This window comes from Sinocyclocheilus anshuiensis, unplaced genomic scaffold (assembly GCF_001515605.1).
Source record: "Sinocyclocheilus anshuiensis isolate Anshui unplaced genomic scaffold, SAMN03320099.WGS_v1.1 scaffold655, whole genome shotgun sequence".
In the NCBI taxonomy this organism is placed as follows: Eukaryota; Metazoa; Chordata; class Actinopteri; order Cypriniformes; family Cyprinidae; genus Sinocyclocheilus; species Sinocyclocheilus anshuiensis.
Genome location: NW_015548221.1, coordinates 544,379 through 562,747, shown reverse-complemented (window position 1 = coordinate 562,747; position 18,369 = coordinate 544,379). Strand labels below are relative to the sequence as shown.

Genomic DNA, 18,369 nt, shown 5'->3' with positions numbered 1-18,369 from the left:
ATTAACCCCTTAAAGGAGATGCAAGTTTATTTAGTGATTTAAAAAAAAAATAGAAAAACGTTTTCAAATTTTAATGCAGAAGGGTAATCTTGAAATAGCGATATGGCTGCATACATTTGCCTGTTCTGAAAGTCATCATCGCAGGCTGCCCAATTCCAGCGCAGTTCTTAGCGGCCATCTCCACTTCATAGAGACTGGTGGGCTGCAGTTTGGTCAGTGTAAGCTTCTGCTGGGAGCCTGAAATGGTGTTAGTGGTCCACTCTCCAGGAGATTCTCCAGCCTGAGAGAGAAAAGTACACACAATGAATCACATGAACAACATAGCGTCGAGTGACACGAAGCAGATCACACTGTAAGAATGAACTGAGCGGTGTTGTACCTTTCTGTACTTGACTACATACTCCAGCACAGGGGCTCCTCCATCATGACGGGGTTTCCAAGTAAGTTCGTAGTAGTCGGCCTTTCCCGTGCGTGGCTGACTCAGGATGACTGGCGCTTCAGCGAGGGAGACTCTGATCTCAGAGCAGTCAAAAGGCAGCACAGCACTGGTGGCCACAGGCTTCAAGGGTGGCTGTTCCCGCAACACCTTATCTGGGCTCAGCGGTCGAATCAGGGGCAGCTTACCTGACCGTGAGGGTACTGAAACCAGAGACGGCAAAGCAGAACATTTTTTTTAAATGTGGAAAACACTATTATAAATCAGTAAATACACTACAAGTATATGTATTATATAATGGGCTATAAATGATTAAAGTAAATACATTTATAAATTATAAAATATAAAAATATATAAATTTTAATACAATTAATTTAATGCAATTTAATTTTAATTGTATTAATATTGCTTTTTATTATTTTGCAAATTGTGAACTATGATTTATTCACTTAATTACAAAGTAAAAAATGATAAAACTAATGATAATACTACTAATAAAAATAATGTAATAATCATTATTATTATTATACTAATACAAATTTAATTACACATTTTATTTATTTTATAAATTGTAAACTATTTTTATTCTCTTTTAATTAAAAATAAAAATAAAATTGAATAAAACTGCTAATTTTATGTATTCTTAACTGTTTTAGTTCCTTTTATGTAAAGCACTTTGAATTACCATAGTTTAAGAAATGTGCTATATAAATAAACTTGCCTTGTCTAATATTAAAAATTAAAAAATAATCAATGTAATAAATAATAAAATATATATAATATGAAATGTAATATGTAATAATAATATTAAGTTGTATTATTTTATAAATTTTAACTATTTTATAAACTTTTAATTATAAAATAAAAACAATAAAAAAATACTACTACTACAACTACTAAGAGCAGTAAAAATAATGATGATAAAATTAATAAACAAAGCGATAATTGTTATTATACTATTAAGTTTTATTTATACCTTTTTTATTATTTAATAACTAACAATCATTATTTTTATATGTAGTAGTAGTAGTATAAATAAATGGACAGTAAAATAATAATATTTTAATAATTAAATAGTTAAATCAAATAATATCAACCTTATTATTATTTTTAATGAAGTATTATACCTGTCGGGACAGTAAGGAGTCTTGTGGCTGCCTGTGAGCTGCCCACACCGTTCTCCGCCATGCACTGGTACATGCCATCGTCCTGCGGCCCAACGTTGAGCACACGCAGCACCTGTGAGGACATCCGATGCCGTGGTGACGGGCTCAGGGGCTGAGCGTTGTGGAGCCACACCACAGTGGGCGCAGGCTTGCCCCTCACCTGACAGCTGAAACGCACCGTGTCGCCCCATGCAACGTCTTGCTGCTGCAGCTCCACACGCACCTGGGGAGGCTCTGAAAGACAAAAGAAGGGAGTTTCAGACAGGTGTATGTCAAAACATCAGAACAAATGCTGAATGGCATAAACCAACAAGCATGTTGATGGTTTAACAGCACAAAGCATGAGTGCTGTTTGTGATGGCATGCTGCCGCAGAGGAGTCTGGGTTCTCTCACCCTTTTCCAAAACTTGATGGTTGGCTGCTAGTGAATCAGCTCGAGCTCATTAGAGCAGCAGCAAGAGCGGCTTAATTAATCACAGCTGCCGTGAGACGAGCCCACAAAAACAACCTCATCAATGTCTCAGAAACTCAATCCTACACACTCACAAACACGCTCTTTCTGTTCAGTACTGTGGGTTCATTTGGATGCTTATTATCAACTATTTTCTCTGGTTCTGATAGATGCTTATTACCTTAAATCAGCATTAAATTACTGGAAATTGAAATTGTGCCATCACACACATAAAATGTTCCACCACTGCCCTGGTTCCTACTTTTTATACCCCACTTCATGTCAGTTAATGTATTGGGTATCGGTTTGATTTTTTTTATTTATTTTTTTATTCATCTAGTTTAATGTATAAATATGAAGCATATATATAATACACTACCATTCAAAAGCTTGGGGTCAGTAAGATTTTTTTTCTAGTAAGAAATTAATACTTGTATTCAGCAAGGATGCATTACATTTATCAAAATTGACAGTAAAGACATATAATACAACAGATTGATATTTCCAATAAATGCCATTCATCAAAGAATCTTGTATCATGTTTATTAAACATCAAATCTGCATATTAGAATAATTTCTGAAGGATCATGTGACACTGAAGACTGGAGTAATGGGTGCTGGAAATTCAGCTTTGTCATCACAATAATAAATTACATTTTAAAATATTTTATTAATATAAATTTTTCTATTAACAAAAAAAGTTAGTTTAAATTGCAATAATATTTCACAATACTACTGTTTTTACTGAATTTCTGATCAAATATTTGCTACTTTCAAATTATTTCTCGACTCCAATCTATTGAATGGCAGTGTATATAAATAAATTGTCAATTGTTAATTAATGTTTGCTCATAATACATTAGTTAATGTTAATATATACAGCTTGATGTTAAAAAATATTAATGCATGGATAAATTAACATTAATTTAGATTAAGAAATGCTGTAAAAGTATTGTATCGTCATGATAGCCTAATGCATTCATTAATAGTGTATTGTAAAGTGTTAACATTTGATGGGCATTAACATATGACTCCTGCAGCCCCATAGTGTGCGACTCTTCCTCTCTAGCCATCATACTCACCAAACACCTGCACGTCGTACAGCACCCTAGCAGAACTCGCAGAGCCCATGCCGTTATCAGCGTGACACACGTAAGTGCCCGAGTCGCTCTTGCTTACAGCATCAATCAACAAGTTGCTAAGCAAGAAGCGGGTGTTGTTATGATTTCGCAAGTCCAGACCATCCTTGGCCCATGTGACATGTGGAGTGGGAATGCCGCTGGCCACACACTCAAGCACAAGCCGCTGGCCTTTATTCACCATAATGGACCGAGATGCAGGTGGATAGATGATACGTGCGGCCTCAGATGTCGAACCTAGATGGGATGATACATTTTACTCAATTTTATATCAACAAAAATGTGTTTTTGTGTATGTGCGTGTGTTTTCTGGTATCCACTTACGTCGTATTCTAAGACGATCGGTAGAGGTGGAAGTTTTTACTTCCTGGGTGACAGGGTTGTAAGCAGCACATTTGTAGGGACCCTCATCATCCCGTGTAGCATTGGCTATCTGAAGGTTTCCTGATGGCATGATCAAGTAATTCCCTAGGACACAATCAGAGAACCAATGATTGGCATCTTAAGGACAGATTTGGCTTGTATAAACAGATTCGTCAACAGAATCTAGTTTAAGAATTGGCAACATTTCTTAAATCTAAGCTGTGATCTTCACTGACTTAAATAAATATATGAACAGCAAGAGAAACTGCAACAAAGACAATCATGCTAACAGTCAGCGCTTTGTTGAGTGGACAAGACTAGACAACACACAAAGACTTGATGACTCTCAACAAGACAAGAGCTGTCAAACACCCAAATACCAGAATCAACTAGTGTTCATTTCAAAAATGGCAGAAATAACTGAAGTAAATCGTATTTAAATTCAATTGTAACAGACCTAATGATGGCTCAGGTAAAACAGAGCTTCAATTTTAGCCATAAATGTGACGTGCATAATATAGTTAATACAGAGTATGCTACAGAGTTACAGTCAAAAAAACATTTTAAGGTGTCCTTGTTACACGTTACATGTTCTTACTATTATAATAACCATAAATAATGTATAATTACACACAAGTATAAGCCAAACCCTAATCCTAACCATATAGTAAGTATATGTAGTTAATATTACTCCGTACTTAAATGTATAATTACACTGTAACAAGGACGTCTTAAAATAAAGTGTAACCATCTATGCCAGGGGTGTCAAACTCAGTTCCTGGAGGGCTGCAGCCCTGCAGAGTTTAGTTCCAACCCTACTCCAACACACATATTATGTAGTTTTCAAATAAGCCTAAATGATTAGATTAGCTGGATCAGACGTGTTTAATTAGGGTTATATCTAAACTGTGCAGGCCTGTGGCCCTCCAGGAACTGAGTTTGACACCCTTGATCTATGCCATTAAACTGGATGTGTTATAACTAAGCAAGAAACATGAAAAATTTAACTAATTTGCTCAACAACATTGTCTTCAGTAGTTGAAAGAAATTACTGTAAAACAAGACTGTCAACATTAATAGCGATTATAGCACCTCTTGTGGCAAAGATAAGAAAGCAAACATTTACACTGTATTGTACCTTGAATGAAACGTTCTTTGTGCATTTGCAATCATGTACTTAAACAGAGCAGTGGTTCTCAACCTTTTTGACTCCTTTACAGAAACTAGGAGAGGCAATATATTAAAATAATGGTCACACATTATTTTAAGGTCCAATTCTTGCTACTAACAAACCATTAAATATGGCTTTTGCCTCAAACTCCTAATTTGCTGCTTATTAATAGTTAGTAAGGTAGTTGTTAAGTTTAGGTATTGGGTAGGATTAGGGATGTAGAATGTGGGTCATATGTGATTTATACATACTAATAAACAGCCAATAAGTTAATAATAGGCATGCTAATAGCAACTAGTTAATAGTGAATGAATGAACGAACGAACGAACGAATGAACGAACAAATGAATGAATGATGCATTTATATAGCGCTTTATTGTGTATTTTTGTACACCCAAAGCGCTTTACAATCATATGAGGGGGTCTCTCCTCAAACATCACCAGTGTGCAGCATCCACTTGGATGATGCGACGGCAGCCACAGGACAACGGGCGCCAGTGCACTCACCACACACCAGCTACAGGTGGAGAGGAGAGAGAGTCATAGAGCCAATCAAGTGGATGGGGATTATTAGGCCATGATTGACAAAGGCAAGGGGGGCAGTTTTGGCCAGGACACCGGGGTTACACCCCTACTCTTTACGAGAAGTGCCATGGGATTTTTAATGACCACAGAGAGTCAGGACCTCGGTTTAACGTCTCATCCGAAAGACGGAATAGTGAGAACTGGTCCCTATACTGATGTGTTACCAAAATAATTAAATAATTATAAATAATAAAAACAATTCAATTCCATAATCTCAAAAACAATGTTCCAAATGGTTTAAACTTTTTATGATCAATTAATTTACATTTTACATCTTGTGTAAATCAAGTGAAAGTGTGCTGAGGCTCCCTAGTAGGTCTCAGGCCCCTTGATTAAGAACAACTGGTGTATGTTGAGCAAAATGGCGAATAATTATGTTAAGCCAGAAAAATAGTAAAATGTACCTTTAGAAGTCTCCAGCCACTCCTGTTTGACACTGTAGCGGACCTGAGCTTTGGGTTGACTCTCAGGCAGATGGCATTCAATCACTGCTGTGTTCCCTTCATCCACCTCAATCTCCTGCTGGTCATCTGGCTCAAAATCACGCAGTTCTGCACACAAACGCACAAGAATGATTAGTTTTTCAACCATATAGCATATACACTAAACCAAGAAAAGCAAAAGAAATCTCAAACGTCCAAAGTGTCGGTTTTGAGCATTTCGAAGTTGAAAGCCTCTTTGTATTCCATTCAGGAAACTGAGAAGCATTAGAGTGCATATGCTTAGGACTTTTACTGGGATATCAAATGGGCAGACACCCAATAGCTCTGAAAAACAGAGACAGAAAGTCTAGCTTCTTTAAGCTCAAGTCAGCCCAGGCTAAAATGAGGTCAAAGGCTAAAGGTCAGCCATTTCTTGAGTTTCAAGGGAGGAAAAGCAGTTTGGATTGCAATAAAATGGAATAACTCTTTCTAAGTGAGTCTGTGTTTCATTCTGTGAAGGGAATATTTTCCAAAGGCAAACGGGGAAAATTGCACAGTGCTGTCCTGAAAAAACCCCGAACTTAAATATCTCCCCAACTGTTCATTACTCCTCTCACAAATCAAATCATTTCATTGTTCTCCAGAGTTTAGTTATATTCCTTGGCGTCTGATACGTCTCGAAGTTATGTACAACAGAGCCAAAAGATCTGTGAGGTAAAGATGAAAAAAAGCTCTGTTAAGTATTCCTGGAACCAAAGACATACAATGATGGATGAGATGAGAACTTAAATAATCAGCATCTGATAAACTCTTTGACACCAGCTGCATCTGTACTCTGAAAGTAATCATTGCTTGGTTTTTGAAGTGAAATTGCTTTTTGAAATCATTTCTTGGGAGATGAGATTTCCAGGATATGAGGCTGAGAGCAGGGTGGAGAATGTTTTGAGGGGGAAACGATCCATTTGCTAAATCAATCAGGGTCTTTTTACAGCCCAACCCTGCCAACACCCCCCACCGCCCCACACCTCTCCTAAATTCCTCAGTGCACACCTTTAACCCCTCCTCTGACTGACTCCCCCTTCACCACCCTCTCCTCAAAACATTCCTCCCCCTCCTCAGGTGTGCAAAAGGGGAAAGAGGGAGAAAACATTCAATTAATAACATTAAACTTTTTTAAACAAAAATAAAAGTCATATACACTAATTTTCAAAAGTTTGAAGGCAGTATGTTTTTTTTATCAAGGTTGCTTTAAACTGATCAAAGGTGAGATAAAAAATGTTATAACTCAAATGATGTTCTTTTTATCTTTCTATTCATCCTAGAATCCTAGAAAATGGGCTTCCACACAAATATTAAGCAGCACAACTGTTTCCAACATTGACAATAATAATAAATGTTTCTGTGCACCAAACCAGAATATTAGAATGATTTCTGAAGAATCATGTGTCAGTAAAGACTGGAGTAATAATGCTGAAAATTCAGCTTTGCCAACACAGGAATAAATTTTAAAATATTAAAATACAAAACAGTTATTTTAAATTGTAATATTTCACAATATTACGGTTTTCACTGTTTTCTCGATGAAATAAATGCAGCCTTGGTGAGCATATGAAACTTCTTTTAAAAACATTTAAAAATCCAACCCTGTGTAATTAAACATGGACTGAGGCTAGATAAAGGCTGTCAGCGTATAAATAAATAGGCTACTCAATTTCCATCTCTTCCTCACACAAAGCCATCATATAACATCAAAAGACTTGGAACATCGCATACGAGTCATATGGACTGCATTTAAACTGTTTTATGGCGAAAGAACGAAATGAATGAACTAACAGTGGAATATGGGGACGTGAGACAACTACAGGCTCGCGATCACATGCAGCGCCCTCCCCGAGGAACCGTCCAACCCCTGGCTGACTTAGGGAGGAGGTCTTTATTAAATTAGAGTGAGGGGCCGACGTGGGATCATCAGAGACGGGGGCCCCAGCTAAGAGCTTGCATCTGCACGCCCCTAGCCCTCGAATTCTAATTCATAGTCCTTATCAATTACATCTCGCAAATGTACGAGAGTCAAAGTTAAATGAGGGAGACTGAAAGTCAGAACAAAACAAATGTGCTTTGAGAGGACTGAAATCCAATGCACCATTAAATGCCATGAGCAGAGTTTGAGAGAGGGAAATCGGGGGGGGGTGATGTAAAGCATGCCTGCTTTGGGGAGGTGAAGATGGTGTCAAGAATCTCATGTCACGTCTCATCTTGACAGAAGATCCTGCCTCGACTAGTCCCGTCAAACCTACCCTGCTCACACTATCACACAAACACACATGCATGCACACAGTTCTTTAGAATTTCGTATGTGGCATATATTCACATACAGTTTATGAAAATAAACCTGTAAAAAAAAACCTGAAAGTTTTAGGATTTTGACATTTATTATGATGTAAAATTAGCAAGAAATTCAGCATTTTTATAGACCACAAATTAAAAAAAAATTGTGATCATGTGTATACTTTTGTACAGACGGTCAGTTGTTCTCGCTTCCATTGAAGCTCAAGATGCTCTTACAATGGATCATCTCAAATCATCCTGGAGAACATGATCATCAGGTTTTATACACAAACCTGTGGAGTTCAGCTTGAGTGCTGCTGCGATTAAAGGGATAGTTCACCCAAAAATGAAAATTCTGTCATTAAATACCCTCATGTCTAAAAAAGACTAAGAAATATAAACGATTTTAACAATGTCCTTACTACCTTTCTGGGCCTTGAACGTGGTAGTTCTGTTGCTGTCTATGCAGGGTCAGAAATCTCTCGGATTTCATCAAAAATATCTTAATTTGTGTTCCGAAGATGAACGAAGGTCTTACAGGTTTGGAACAACATGACGGTAAAATAATTAATGACAGAATTTTCATTTTTGGATTAACTAACACTTTAAAGTAAAAGGGAGACAAGAAGTAAAAGAAGACGTATCAGTGTGACGCAGCTGACACAGAACAGCATAAGTTGTTTACGTCCAGCTGATATTCTCCAAAATGGCGCTACAGGGTGATGCGGAGGAGATGAATTGTTGAATAAAGTCGTTATTTTTTTTCTTTTGCACACAAAAATTATTCTCGTAGCTTCGTAAAATTACGGTTGAACCCCTGATGTCACATGGATTATTTTACAGATCTCCTTGCTACGTTTCTGGACTTGGGAACATTTCAGTTGTATTGCTGTCTATGCAGGGTCAGACAGCTCTCAGATTCCATCAAAAATATCTTAATTTGTGTTCCGAAGATGAATGAAGGTCTTACGGGTTTGAAACTACATGAGGGTGAGTAATTAATGACAGAATTTTCATTTTTGGGTTAACTAACCCTTTAAAATCCTAATTATTTTTGGCATAAAAGAAAAATCGGTAATTTCATACATACAATGTATTGTTGGCTATTGCTACAAATATACCCGTGCTACTTATGACTGGTTTTGTGCTCCAGGGTCACATATTATTACAAATTACAACAATCCCAAACTTTTAAATGGTAGTATATGCAGAAACTCTCACAAAATTCACACACAGTTTCTTTTTCTGTCTTTCTGTCTCGTTCCGTCTCTGTATATGAAAAGAGGGAAGCAGTGGAGAACAGGGAGGAGGCCCTTCACTAATGGGGCCCGTGGTTCACCCGTACACACACGCATTATGGTGGGTCACATTACACGCCCCTTCCCGTGCTCCATCACTGACTAACTTAGGGTAAACACGCACACTAACAGTACAGCTGGCACAAAACCACACACTACAGAGCCCTTTGAATTTAGCACAGAAAAGTTCACAACACTGTGTGTAAATATGTATACAACAAATGCAAGTGTGTGACACCAAATGACAACAAATGCAAATGCAAACTCACTAGCTGCAGTAACGTTGGCCAGCACGCTAGCACAGGACCCGACGCTGGTGGTGGCCACACACTGGTATCTGCCCACGGTGAGGTTAGTAAGGGAGGGGATGTAGAGCGAACCGGGCCGCACCAGCACTCCCAGCTCTTCGTCGCCCCCAGTTGGCAGCTCTCTGCCGTTCAGACGCCAGCTGATGTTGACATGGTTGGGCAGGGCGCTGCAGCGCAGGGTCACGCTGCCCCCCAGTTTCTGTACCACAGAGAGAGGCTCCTCAGTGAAGATTGGGAAGTCATCTAGAAAGAGAAAGTGGGACATAATAATGGTGAATAAATATATCAGTTATCCAAAACAAATGGCTATAATAGGTGCTGGATCTGAACGCAGTTTGTTTTAACTCAAATGAAGCCAACTTTATGATGTTTAGGTGGGAATAGGTCTTGTAACAGATGGAGAAGAACCAAGACGTTAGAAACTCACCTCTAACAGCTGCACTATCCTGCAGGCAGCACAGCAGCGCACCCAGGGCACACAGCACTCGAATCTTCCGCTTTCTTTCCCAGGGTATCCAATCCAATATCCCAGACATCTTCCATACACTACCCCTGTGAGAGAGAGCGAGAAAGAGAGAGAGGTTATCAGATGAAAGCGTAGTTAATGTGACATTACATTGCACATGTGGTGAGTATAGTAATGAACTAACACACACAACCCACAACCCGAGTCATACAGTGGTCAAAAACAAGAAAAGAGACCAAATTTAGAGTGAAATCCATTTACAACTCAGGAGCCATTAAGCACTTTTTCGTTTTGAAAAAAAAAAAAAAAATTGTACTTTATTCAGCAAGGACACATTAAATTGATCACAAGTGAAAATAATGACATTTAGCCTATAATGTTACAAAAGGTTTATATTTAAAAAAATGCTGCTCTTTTGAACTATCTATTCATGAAACCCTGAAAAATCAAACACTGTTTTCAATGCTGATGAATAAATAAGGTTTCTTAAGCACTAAATCAGCACATTAGACTGATTTCTGAAGGATCATGTGACACTGAAGACTGGGGTAATGGCAGCTTTGTCACCGCAGGAATAAAACATTTTTCTTAAATGTATTTTAAAAAAGAAAACAGTTATTTAAAATTGTAATAATATTACACAATAGTTTCACTATATTTTTGTATTATATATTCTACACTATATATTCAAATAAAAGTAGCCTTGATCAGTATTAATAAAACTTCTTTCAAAAACATGAAATTTTATTAATGACCCTACAAGTAGCTTTCCTATCCCATGGTCCACTTTAAGGGGGCAAAAATAGTGTTCTGCTACTCGTGAAACAATCTTTCCTTACAAGTTCACAGAACACATGCTGAAACACACATCCCGCTTGAACCCTCATTCAGCGGGTCGAACTGTTTAGACGGGTGCCCGGATAAGAAGAGGGGGAAATCTGAGCCCCCTCACTCAGGTGTAACCGATACAGGCGGGTTCAAAAGAAAAAGACCTGCACACAAAGGACAATGGGGTGGAGGTGATATCATTTGTATTTTCTGGAAATATTGAGTAGTGTAATGTGATCCTTACAAAGATGCAAACCGAGGGAGAAAGAGCAAGCAGGAGAAAAAGAGTAATGGTTAGTGTATTAACAGTTAATGCAGGAAAGGGAGCGTTTCTCTCCCTCGACTCCTACTGCCAAGTTTCCCGAATTCTTTCCTGTCAGGTTAAACTAACAACTTCCCATCAGGAGGAGGAGGGTGGTCCATTGCTCCCAGACTGCAAATCTCTCGCTCTCGCTCTCACACACACAAACACACATAACTCTACTCCCATCAGTTGTAAGTAATGATTAATGAAGCCTCACAGAAAGATTGAGAGCTCAAATATGGGAGGGAACCACACGACACAACTCTAGAAAAACCCTGCAAAAATAAATGATATCTGCGTCTTGGGATCTAGAGTTGTTTTTCTGGAGCTGGTAGGTACATAGCCATTAGCTATTAGCCAAACTCTGCTGACGGAATAGAATGTGTGCCATTTACAGACTTTGGGGTTGGTCCTAAATAAATGTTTTTCCATTTCCAACACCAGAAATAAACAAGTTATGCTGAGAGATGTTATTTAGTCTGACTGTTTTGGAAATGTTGGACTCATCATTTTAATTACCATATGTGTTAAAATGCTGATGGATTCTGCTGTCTGCTACAACATTAGCTTGTTTGTTTCTTGTCTCTGAAGTGGAAACGACATGACGCTGATTCCAGGCACATCGGGGAACCTCACTGTGTAGTTAAGATCATACTGACCTAAGCAAACACTCAACTTGATAAGCAACTAGTTTCTACCACTTTAAGTGAACACTTGGTCAAGTTCTCCATGCTTAGTTAAAGCTCTGTTAAGTCATCAGCTTTAATCAGGTCAATGATTGGCTCATGTCACTGCTCTTTTTAATATTACTGCTAAAATGAATGATTTACCACCATGTCTGATACTGATTGCAATTACTAAGAACAGTAACACTACAACTGGTGATATTGCTGTTAATACTACAACTACATCCATTACTATTGTAGGTGCAGATGATTGTTTCAGTTGTGTTTTGACCACAGCCAGTGACGGTGAGGGGTGGAAGTACAGTCAGGTGTAGTTGTGTACATGGGTGTCAATCACTCAACCAATTAAACACTGAAAATGTGTGTCCTACAATCTCCAATGGACAAAAACCTGGCAAAACACTGGTAGAACTCTTTTTTTTCTGCTGTACTGGTCAAGAACAAAGTTCAGATTAGAAATAGACCTTACAATATTTTCACTATGAAAAAAAAAAGTAAACAAATAAAATATAATAAAATAAAAAATAAATAAAATATAGCTTTAGCAATATATTTTTATATTTGTCAAAAATAACCTAATATTGAATATAAATGAATATATTTATTGCAAATAATTTTATATTTTCAAACCCACTCAAAGTGACGATGAACATTATTCTCTCAACTGTCCCAACAAAAAAAATCTCATCCAAGTTTGCTAGTTATATTACTTTGCCATGACCACATATTTAAATCAATTGTCAGATGCTGTTAATTACCCGAGTATCAATCATTCAGCCTGTGAAACATTAAAAATGCATTTCAACAAACTTTCAGTGAACAAAAACTGTTGCAAAACATTGGTAGAACTGAATAAATATTTTTTTCTTCTAGACGGGTTGAGAACATAGTTCAGATTTGTAATTTGCCCTGCCAATGTTTTATCTAAAAATATTTAGCCTAAATAAATAAATAAACATTTTATATTTGTATGTAAAATTTTAAATATCAAGTTTTCTTAAATAATTAAGAATTAAGTGATGCCTATGAACAGTTTCCAACAAAATCTCATATGTTAACCAGCTAGCTAACTTTACCTTGACCAAATATTAAAATCAGCAGAGTTTGTAACAACAACCACCTTCAATACATCACAAACTACCAAATCTTTATGTTTGTGAGGCATAAAAACATACATATAGTGTAGAACTCATTTGATTAGGCAAATGACAGCTCTGTCAACACACCTGAAACCATTATTATTGATGAGCCTCATCGATCCCACTGGATTGTGAAAAACAGGCTACATGTTTGCATCCAATAAACTACAGCATCTACTCAGACTATCAAGCTCTTTGGAGCCAATAAAGCTGTGCTGTCAACAGGAACAGGACAGCTGCCCTATAGGTTTGGAAAGGGCGGCAATAGTGTCTCCTTGGCTGTCAAGCCACCTGTCTCAGGCGTCAGAAGTTATCCCCTTGAACACACACGTTTCACTCACTCACGTGACACATATGCGCAATCCAGCTCATGTCATCGCCTCTGAGACAAACACTTCACATTCATATCAAGTCACAACTGTAACAGGAAATAATTCATAGCGCTGCCATTTTTTTCCTTCTTCACCAACGATGCACAAGCAGGGGGAGTCAAACGATACTGCAAGCGAAAAACGTGCTGCGGTAAGTATGTGACCCCTTTAGAGAGCAGAGATTGCATTGATCTGAGTATCTGGATAAGGGCTGTACAAAGGCATGTGCGTTTAGACTCTGTTTATAGGAGAAACGGAGAAAGAAAGAGAGACAAAAAGCATAATACTGAAGTGACTTCATAATGCCTCTTTGTCACTAAATGGAGTTCTTTCTTCTAGGGCCACTCTGGTCACTACTGTCCTCCAGCCTGTGTGAAATTCATTTTGACAACCTTACTAATTGGATAAAACCGCTCTCGGCTGCCCTGTGGGCCCTCCCTCGTACTGTTCACATTCCATCTGCTTTCCGCACAGAGGGAGGAGAAGAGTAACGAGGAGGCGAGGGGAGGAGGTGGAGTTTAGCTCCTTCTGAATATTTATCACCCCTCTCCCTTCACCCCATTTATGTCCTTCAGCCCCCCCGACCCATCCTCGATTCTCCAAACATCACAATAACACCCCCCCCTTTAGATAAACACATGCGGTGTCAAGTGTGAGGAGTGCTGGGTTCAACTGCCCGCGCGGGCCCATGGCCCACAATGCCACAGCACATATCTGCCATGCGGGAGGCCCGTTGCTCCGGGCGACGGTAACAGGCAGAACGCACCTTAATAGAGTGGAGAGTCATTGTAAAGCAGTGAGCCGGTGCACGGACAATAACCCTACGGCCCCCAGTGAAAGGAGAGACGTTTCTCAGAAGGGCCAGAGGAAGAGCTGATGGGGGCAGCTCAATGGACAAGTGTGGGTTGCAGTTTTGGGCTGGGGGAGTTATGGCGCTTTTCCACTGCATGGTACGGCACGGTAAGGCTCGGTACGGTTCACTTTTGGGGGGTTTTCCACTGGGTACAGTGTACCTGGTACCTGGTACTTTTTTTAGTACCACTTCTGTTGGGTTTCCAAGCGAACCGTACCGTTACCAAAACGTGACGTGTAAACTCTGCTGATCACGGATTGGCCGGAGAGAATCGTCACTGCCTGCGTCACTGAACTTGCGACACAAACACAAAAGAACCGCTAGATTTAAATCAGCACAGCCAGCGAAGGATCGAATGCAACTGTTTTGAACGAGCGCACCTTTTTTTAACAACCAAAAAGTGGCTGTTCCCCCTGTTGAGGAAGTACAGACGTTGCTCTCGTTGATAGCAGAGGAGCGGATCCAGTGAGAGCTTGATGGGGCGACGCGGAATGAAAAAGTTTTTTAGGAGTCGCGGCAGTAGAGGCGGCGCAACTATAATGACATGTGAATAATCCCGCCCACTCTAAAGCGATACTAATCTGCAGTGGAAACGCAAACCGAGCCGAACTGAGCCGTGCCGTACCGAGCCGAGCCGAGTCGTACCACGCAGTGGAAAAGCGCCAAAATTAGAGAGCCAAAAGTGGTTAGTGGATGTGGGGGTGAGTGTAGGGGGGGGATCTAAGCTTTAGGGATCCAAATTAGAGAGTGGATGTCAACTGGTGATTGACCGAAGAGGGGGGAAATTGAGATGGTGGATGGTTGAAGTTTGCTGGCCATTTGGCTGAAGGAGTCAAAAATGGAGAAAGTACAGTTCAGAGGGAGAGTTTTACTGAAATGTTGGCCTCCTTATAGATGAACAACACACTTTAAAGTTCTGTAAACAGAATATCTCAATATTTATTAGTGGTCGACCGATATGGGTTTTTTGACAGCCGATGCCGATGCCGATATCTTGGAAAGCAGGGTGGCCGATGGTCGATATAAAGCCGATATCATTTTATTTATTTTAATTAATATTTAAGAAATTTGAAGTCATTTGAAAATGGATTAAAAATAATTGTGTAAAATAAACGTACTTATACTTTAGAAGACAAAGCATTTTTCACAAATAAATATTTAATAAAAATCTAATTGAAAAGGAAGTAAACACTGTAACCAACAGGGCACTCAGTATTCTGGGAAGTTTGTGTGCATTGGGAATCATATAGGCCTTTTTTTTTTTTTAATAAAGCCAAGGTAACACTCATTTTACATACAGCACGCAATGAAAATGACATGAACATGACAGTGGGCAAATGCATAAAGTGCAGCATAATTTTAAATCACGAGTTTAGTTTGTCGATCGCCAGTCAAGCAGAACTCTCCTCCTATCGACAGTCAATTTGCACGGACCGACTGTCACGCAGAGAACACGCGATCATGCAGGATACAAATGCACACTTCACAAGATCTCAACTAGATTCGACTAAGTCTGCAAGGTTTGTGAAATTAAATGTTCATTAGTCATTCAAATGCGTATTTGTTGAATGCTGACGGCAAACGAGAAAGTATTATAATGTTTGCCTTTCTATTACTAATAATATTAAAGCAATCGTTATAATACTTTTTTGTATTCATTATAATTCCTTTGTTTAACAGTTCTATCTGATTATTAGATAGACTTATCCATTTTAGACAGAACTGAACGACGACAGCGAACAAAAGGGAGAATGTGAACACTGTGTGCTCAGGCGCTGCCGTTCTCAGTGCCGTCAAAATAAAAGTCCCTTCTTGAGCACATTGGCCAAACAGAAAAACTTATCGGCCAATGCCGATATTTGAAAAATGCCAAATATCGGCCGATATATCGGCCTTGGCGATATATCAGTCGACCACTAATATTTATGCTCTGTAATGGCTGAAAATATATTTGTCTGCAACCAGAAGAACCACCATTTTGACCAAACTTCCACTGATAAAAGTACAAAAGTTTTTTTTTTTTTATGTTTCTGAATGAAGTCACTTATGCTTACCAAGGCTGCGTTTATTTGATCAAAACTCAATACTATTACTATTTAAAATAACTGTTTTCTACTTAATTATATTTTAAAATGTAATTATTTCTGTGATGGTGAAGCTGAATTTTCAGCAGACATTTCTCCAATGTCACACTGTCCTTCAGAAATCATTATATGCCGATTTGCTGCTCAAGAAACATTTCTCATCATTACCAACATCAAAGAGAGTTGCGCTGCTCCATATTTTTGTAGAAACCACCATCACTTTTTTTCTGAGATTTTTTTTGTAACATTACAAATGTGTTGTCACTTTCGAACCATGCTGAATAAAAGTATTAATTTATTTCCAAAAATAAGTAAATAAATTACTAACTCCAAACAGATACAGTAAAAAAAAAAAAAAAAATTTCAAGAAGAATGAATTGTGTTCATCTAAAAATACATCAAAAACAGTAATATTTAACTTTTTTTTTTTTTTTGGGGAAAAGCATTGTAAATAATAAATGCAGTACAGAATCTTCAGTGAACATTTCTGACTGATGATGTAAATGAATTATTGACTTTTTAACTGATTTACTGAACCATTTGAACTTATTCACAGAAACAAATCAAACTTCAAAACGACCTGAAGTTTAGATCAATGGCGCAACTACAAAATGATGTAGTAAGACACAGAAAAATTGTGAAATCATGCATTCATGACCTCTAGACTGGACTATTGTAATGCACTGCTTGAAAAATTTGTGTTTACTATTGTCATTTTGCATTATTGACACACTATTTTCCTAATTAATGCTGTTCAGTTGCTTTGACACAATCTGTATTGTTAAAAGCGCTATATAAATAAAGGTGACTTGACTTGACTTGAAACTAATCTAACAACATGGTCTTTAGGCCAAATAAAAAGGCAACTGAAATTATTGTACTATTTAAAAATTTGCTTCATTGTATCCCCAGCAAAATCATCATGAAGATTCAATACATCACCCAGACTAAACTCTGGGCATAGTTCCCTTGCTGCCACAGCCATGACTTTACCTTCAGGGCTCTTCACCATCACTTAATCCTCTGGAACGTTCTCGTGGCTCTCAGAACAGATTAGCAGGTGTAAGCAAAGCAGAATCTTTTCCAGGTCTGCCTAGACTCCCACAATTCACCGCAAAGACATCAGTCGTTCCCATGCCGGAAAATTAAACATCAAAAGCACCACTAACAAGGCCATTACCCCCGCCATCACCGTACCCTTCAGTCTATTAATGAGCAACATCCACCCCTGCCCAAAAAATACAATAATGAGTCCCACTCAATGGATTAACGAGCAAAAGATTGAGCCAAGTCCAGAGGCTCTGATCAATTAAGCACCCCGATATTTGCATAATTCATATAACAAGGCAGCATTAACTAGCACACGCTAATTATTGAGTTCGGCTACTTTGAGCAGGATGATCACATGACTGCATACCTCCATTTGGCCAGACGATGGGATCTGTCAGTTAGGATTAGACTGACTCTGTTTCCGTGCTGCTTCCCACCAAGGCAGGTATTATAAGAGGTTCAGTTCACCAAAAATCCATTACAAAACTGTCTTGGTGATGCTTATTAGGGAAATATTGTCAATCAGTAAATGGGTTCAATGAGCTTAGATCACTTCACACAAATCTTACAAAGAGAAAATGAGCCATTGGCCCAAAAACAGTTATTTGTAACAAGATATATGTTGTATGTGAGGTGTGCGTGTTGAACATTCTCATTTGAATTCTCACAAGGACCCAAAACCTGTTCTAATTCAAATAAATAATCACTTTTAGAATCAACTGCTTGAATGCGGTTCAAACTACAATATAATAAAAATAATCTAACAAAATTAAACACTTTTCAAATCATGATGGAGGACAAATGTTTCAAACTCTCAAACACATGCAGCCATTGTGAAGTTCATTACAAAATAAAGAATGGAAATTAATACTGAACATATTTTCTTGTAAAACCACACAGAGCTTATAGCTGTGCAGATGA

The 18,369-nt window shown here is 38.3% G+C and overlaps 1 protein-coding gene across 2 annotated transcripts in view; it reads right to left on the bottom strand.

The window, feature by feature from the left end:
* Window positions 1-18,369, bottom strand: part of LOC107654228 (brother of CDO-like) — a 28,730-nt gene that overhangs the window by 4,935 nt on the left and 5,426 nt on the right. The window contains exons 1-9 of one of the 2 annotated variants that reach the window (XM_016441230.1): window positions 17,392-17,473; window positions 10,095-10,219; window positions 9,629-9,910; window positions 5,716-5,862; window positions 3,517-3,660; window positions 3,136-3,429; window positions 1,564-1,836; window positions 380-639; window positions 115-280 (exon numbers count right to left, since the gene is read on the bottom strand). In XM_016441230.1, the coding sequence (XP_016296716.1) occupies window positions 115-280; window positions 380-639; window positions 1,564-1,836; window positions 3,136-3,429; window positions 3,517-3,660; window positions 5,716-5,862; window positions 9,629-9,910; window positions 10,095-10,203 (1,675 nt within the window). In that variant the 5' untranslated portion in view covers window positions 10,204-10,219; window positions 17,392-17,473. Of the gene's footprint in view, window positions 1-114; window positions 281-379; window positions 640-1,563; window positions 1,837-3,135; window positions 3,430-3,516; window positions 3,661-5,715; window positions 5,863-9,628; window positions 9,911-10,094; window positions 10,220-17,391; window positions 17,474-18,369 lie in introns of those variants that run through there. The other variant, XM_016441229.1, reaches the window with a different exon arrangement.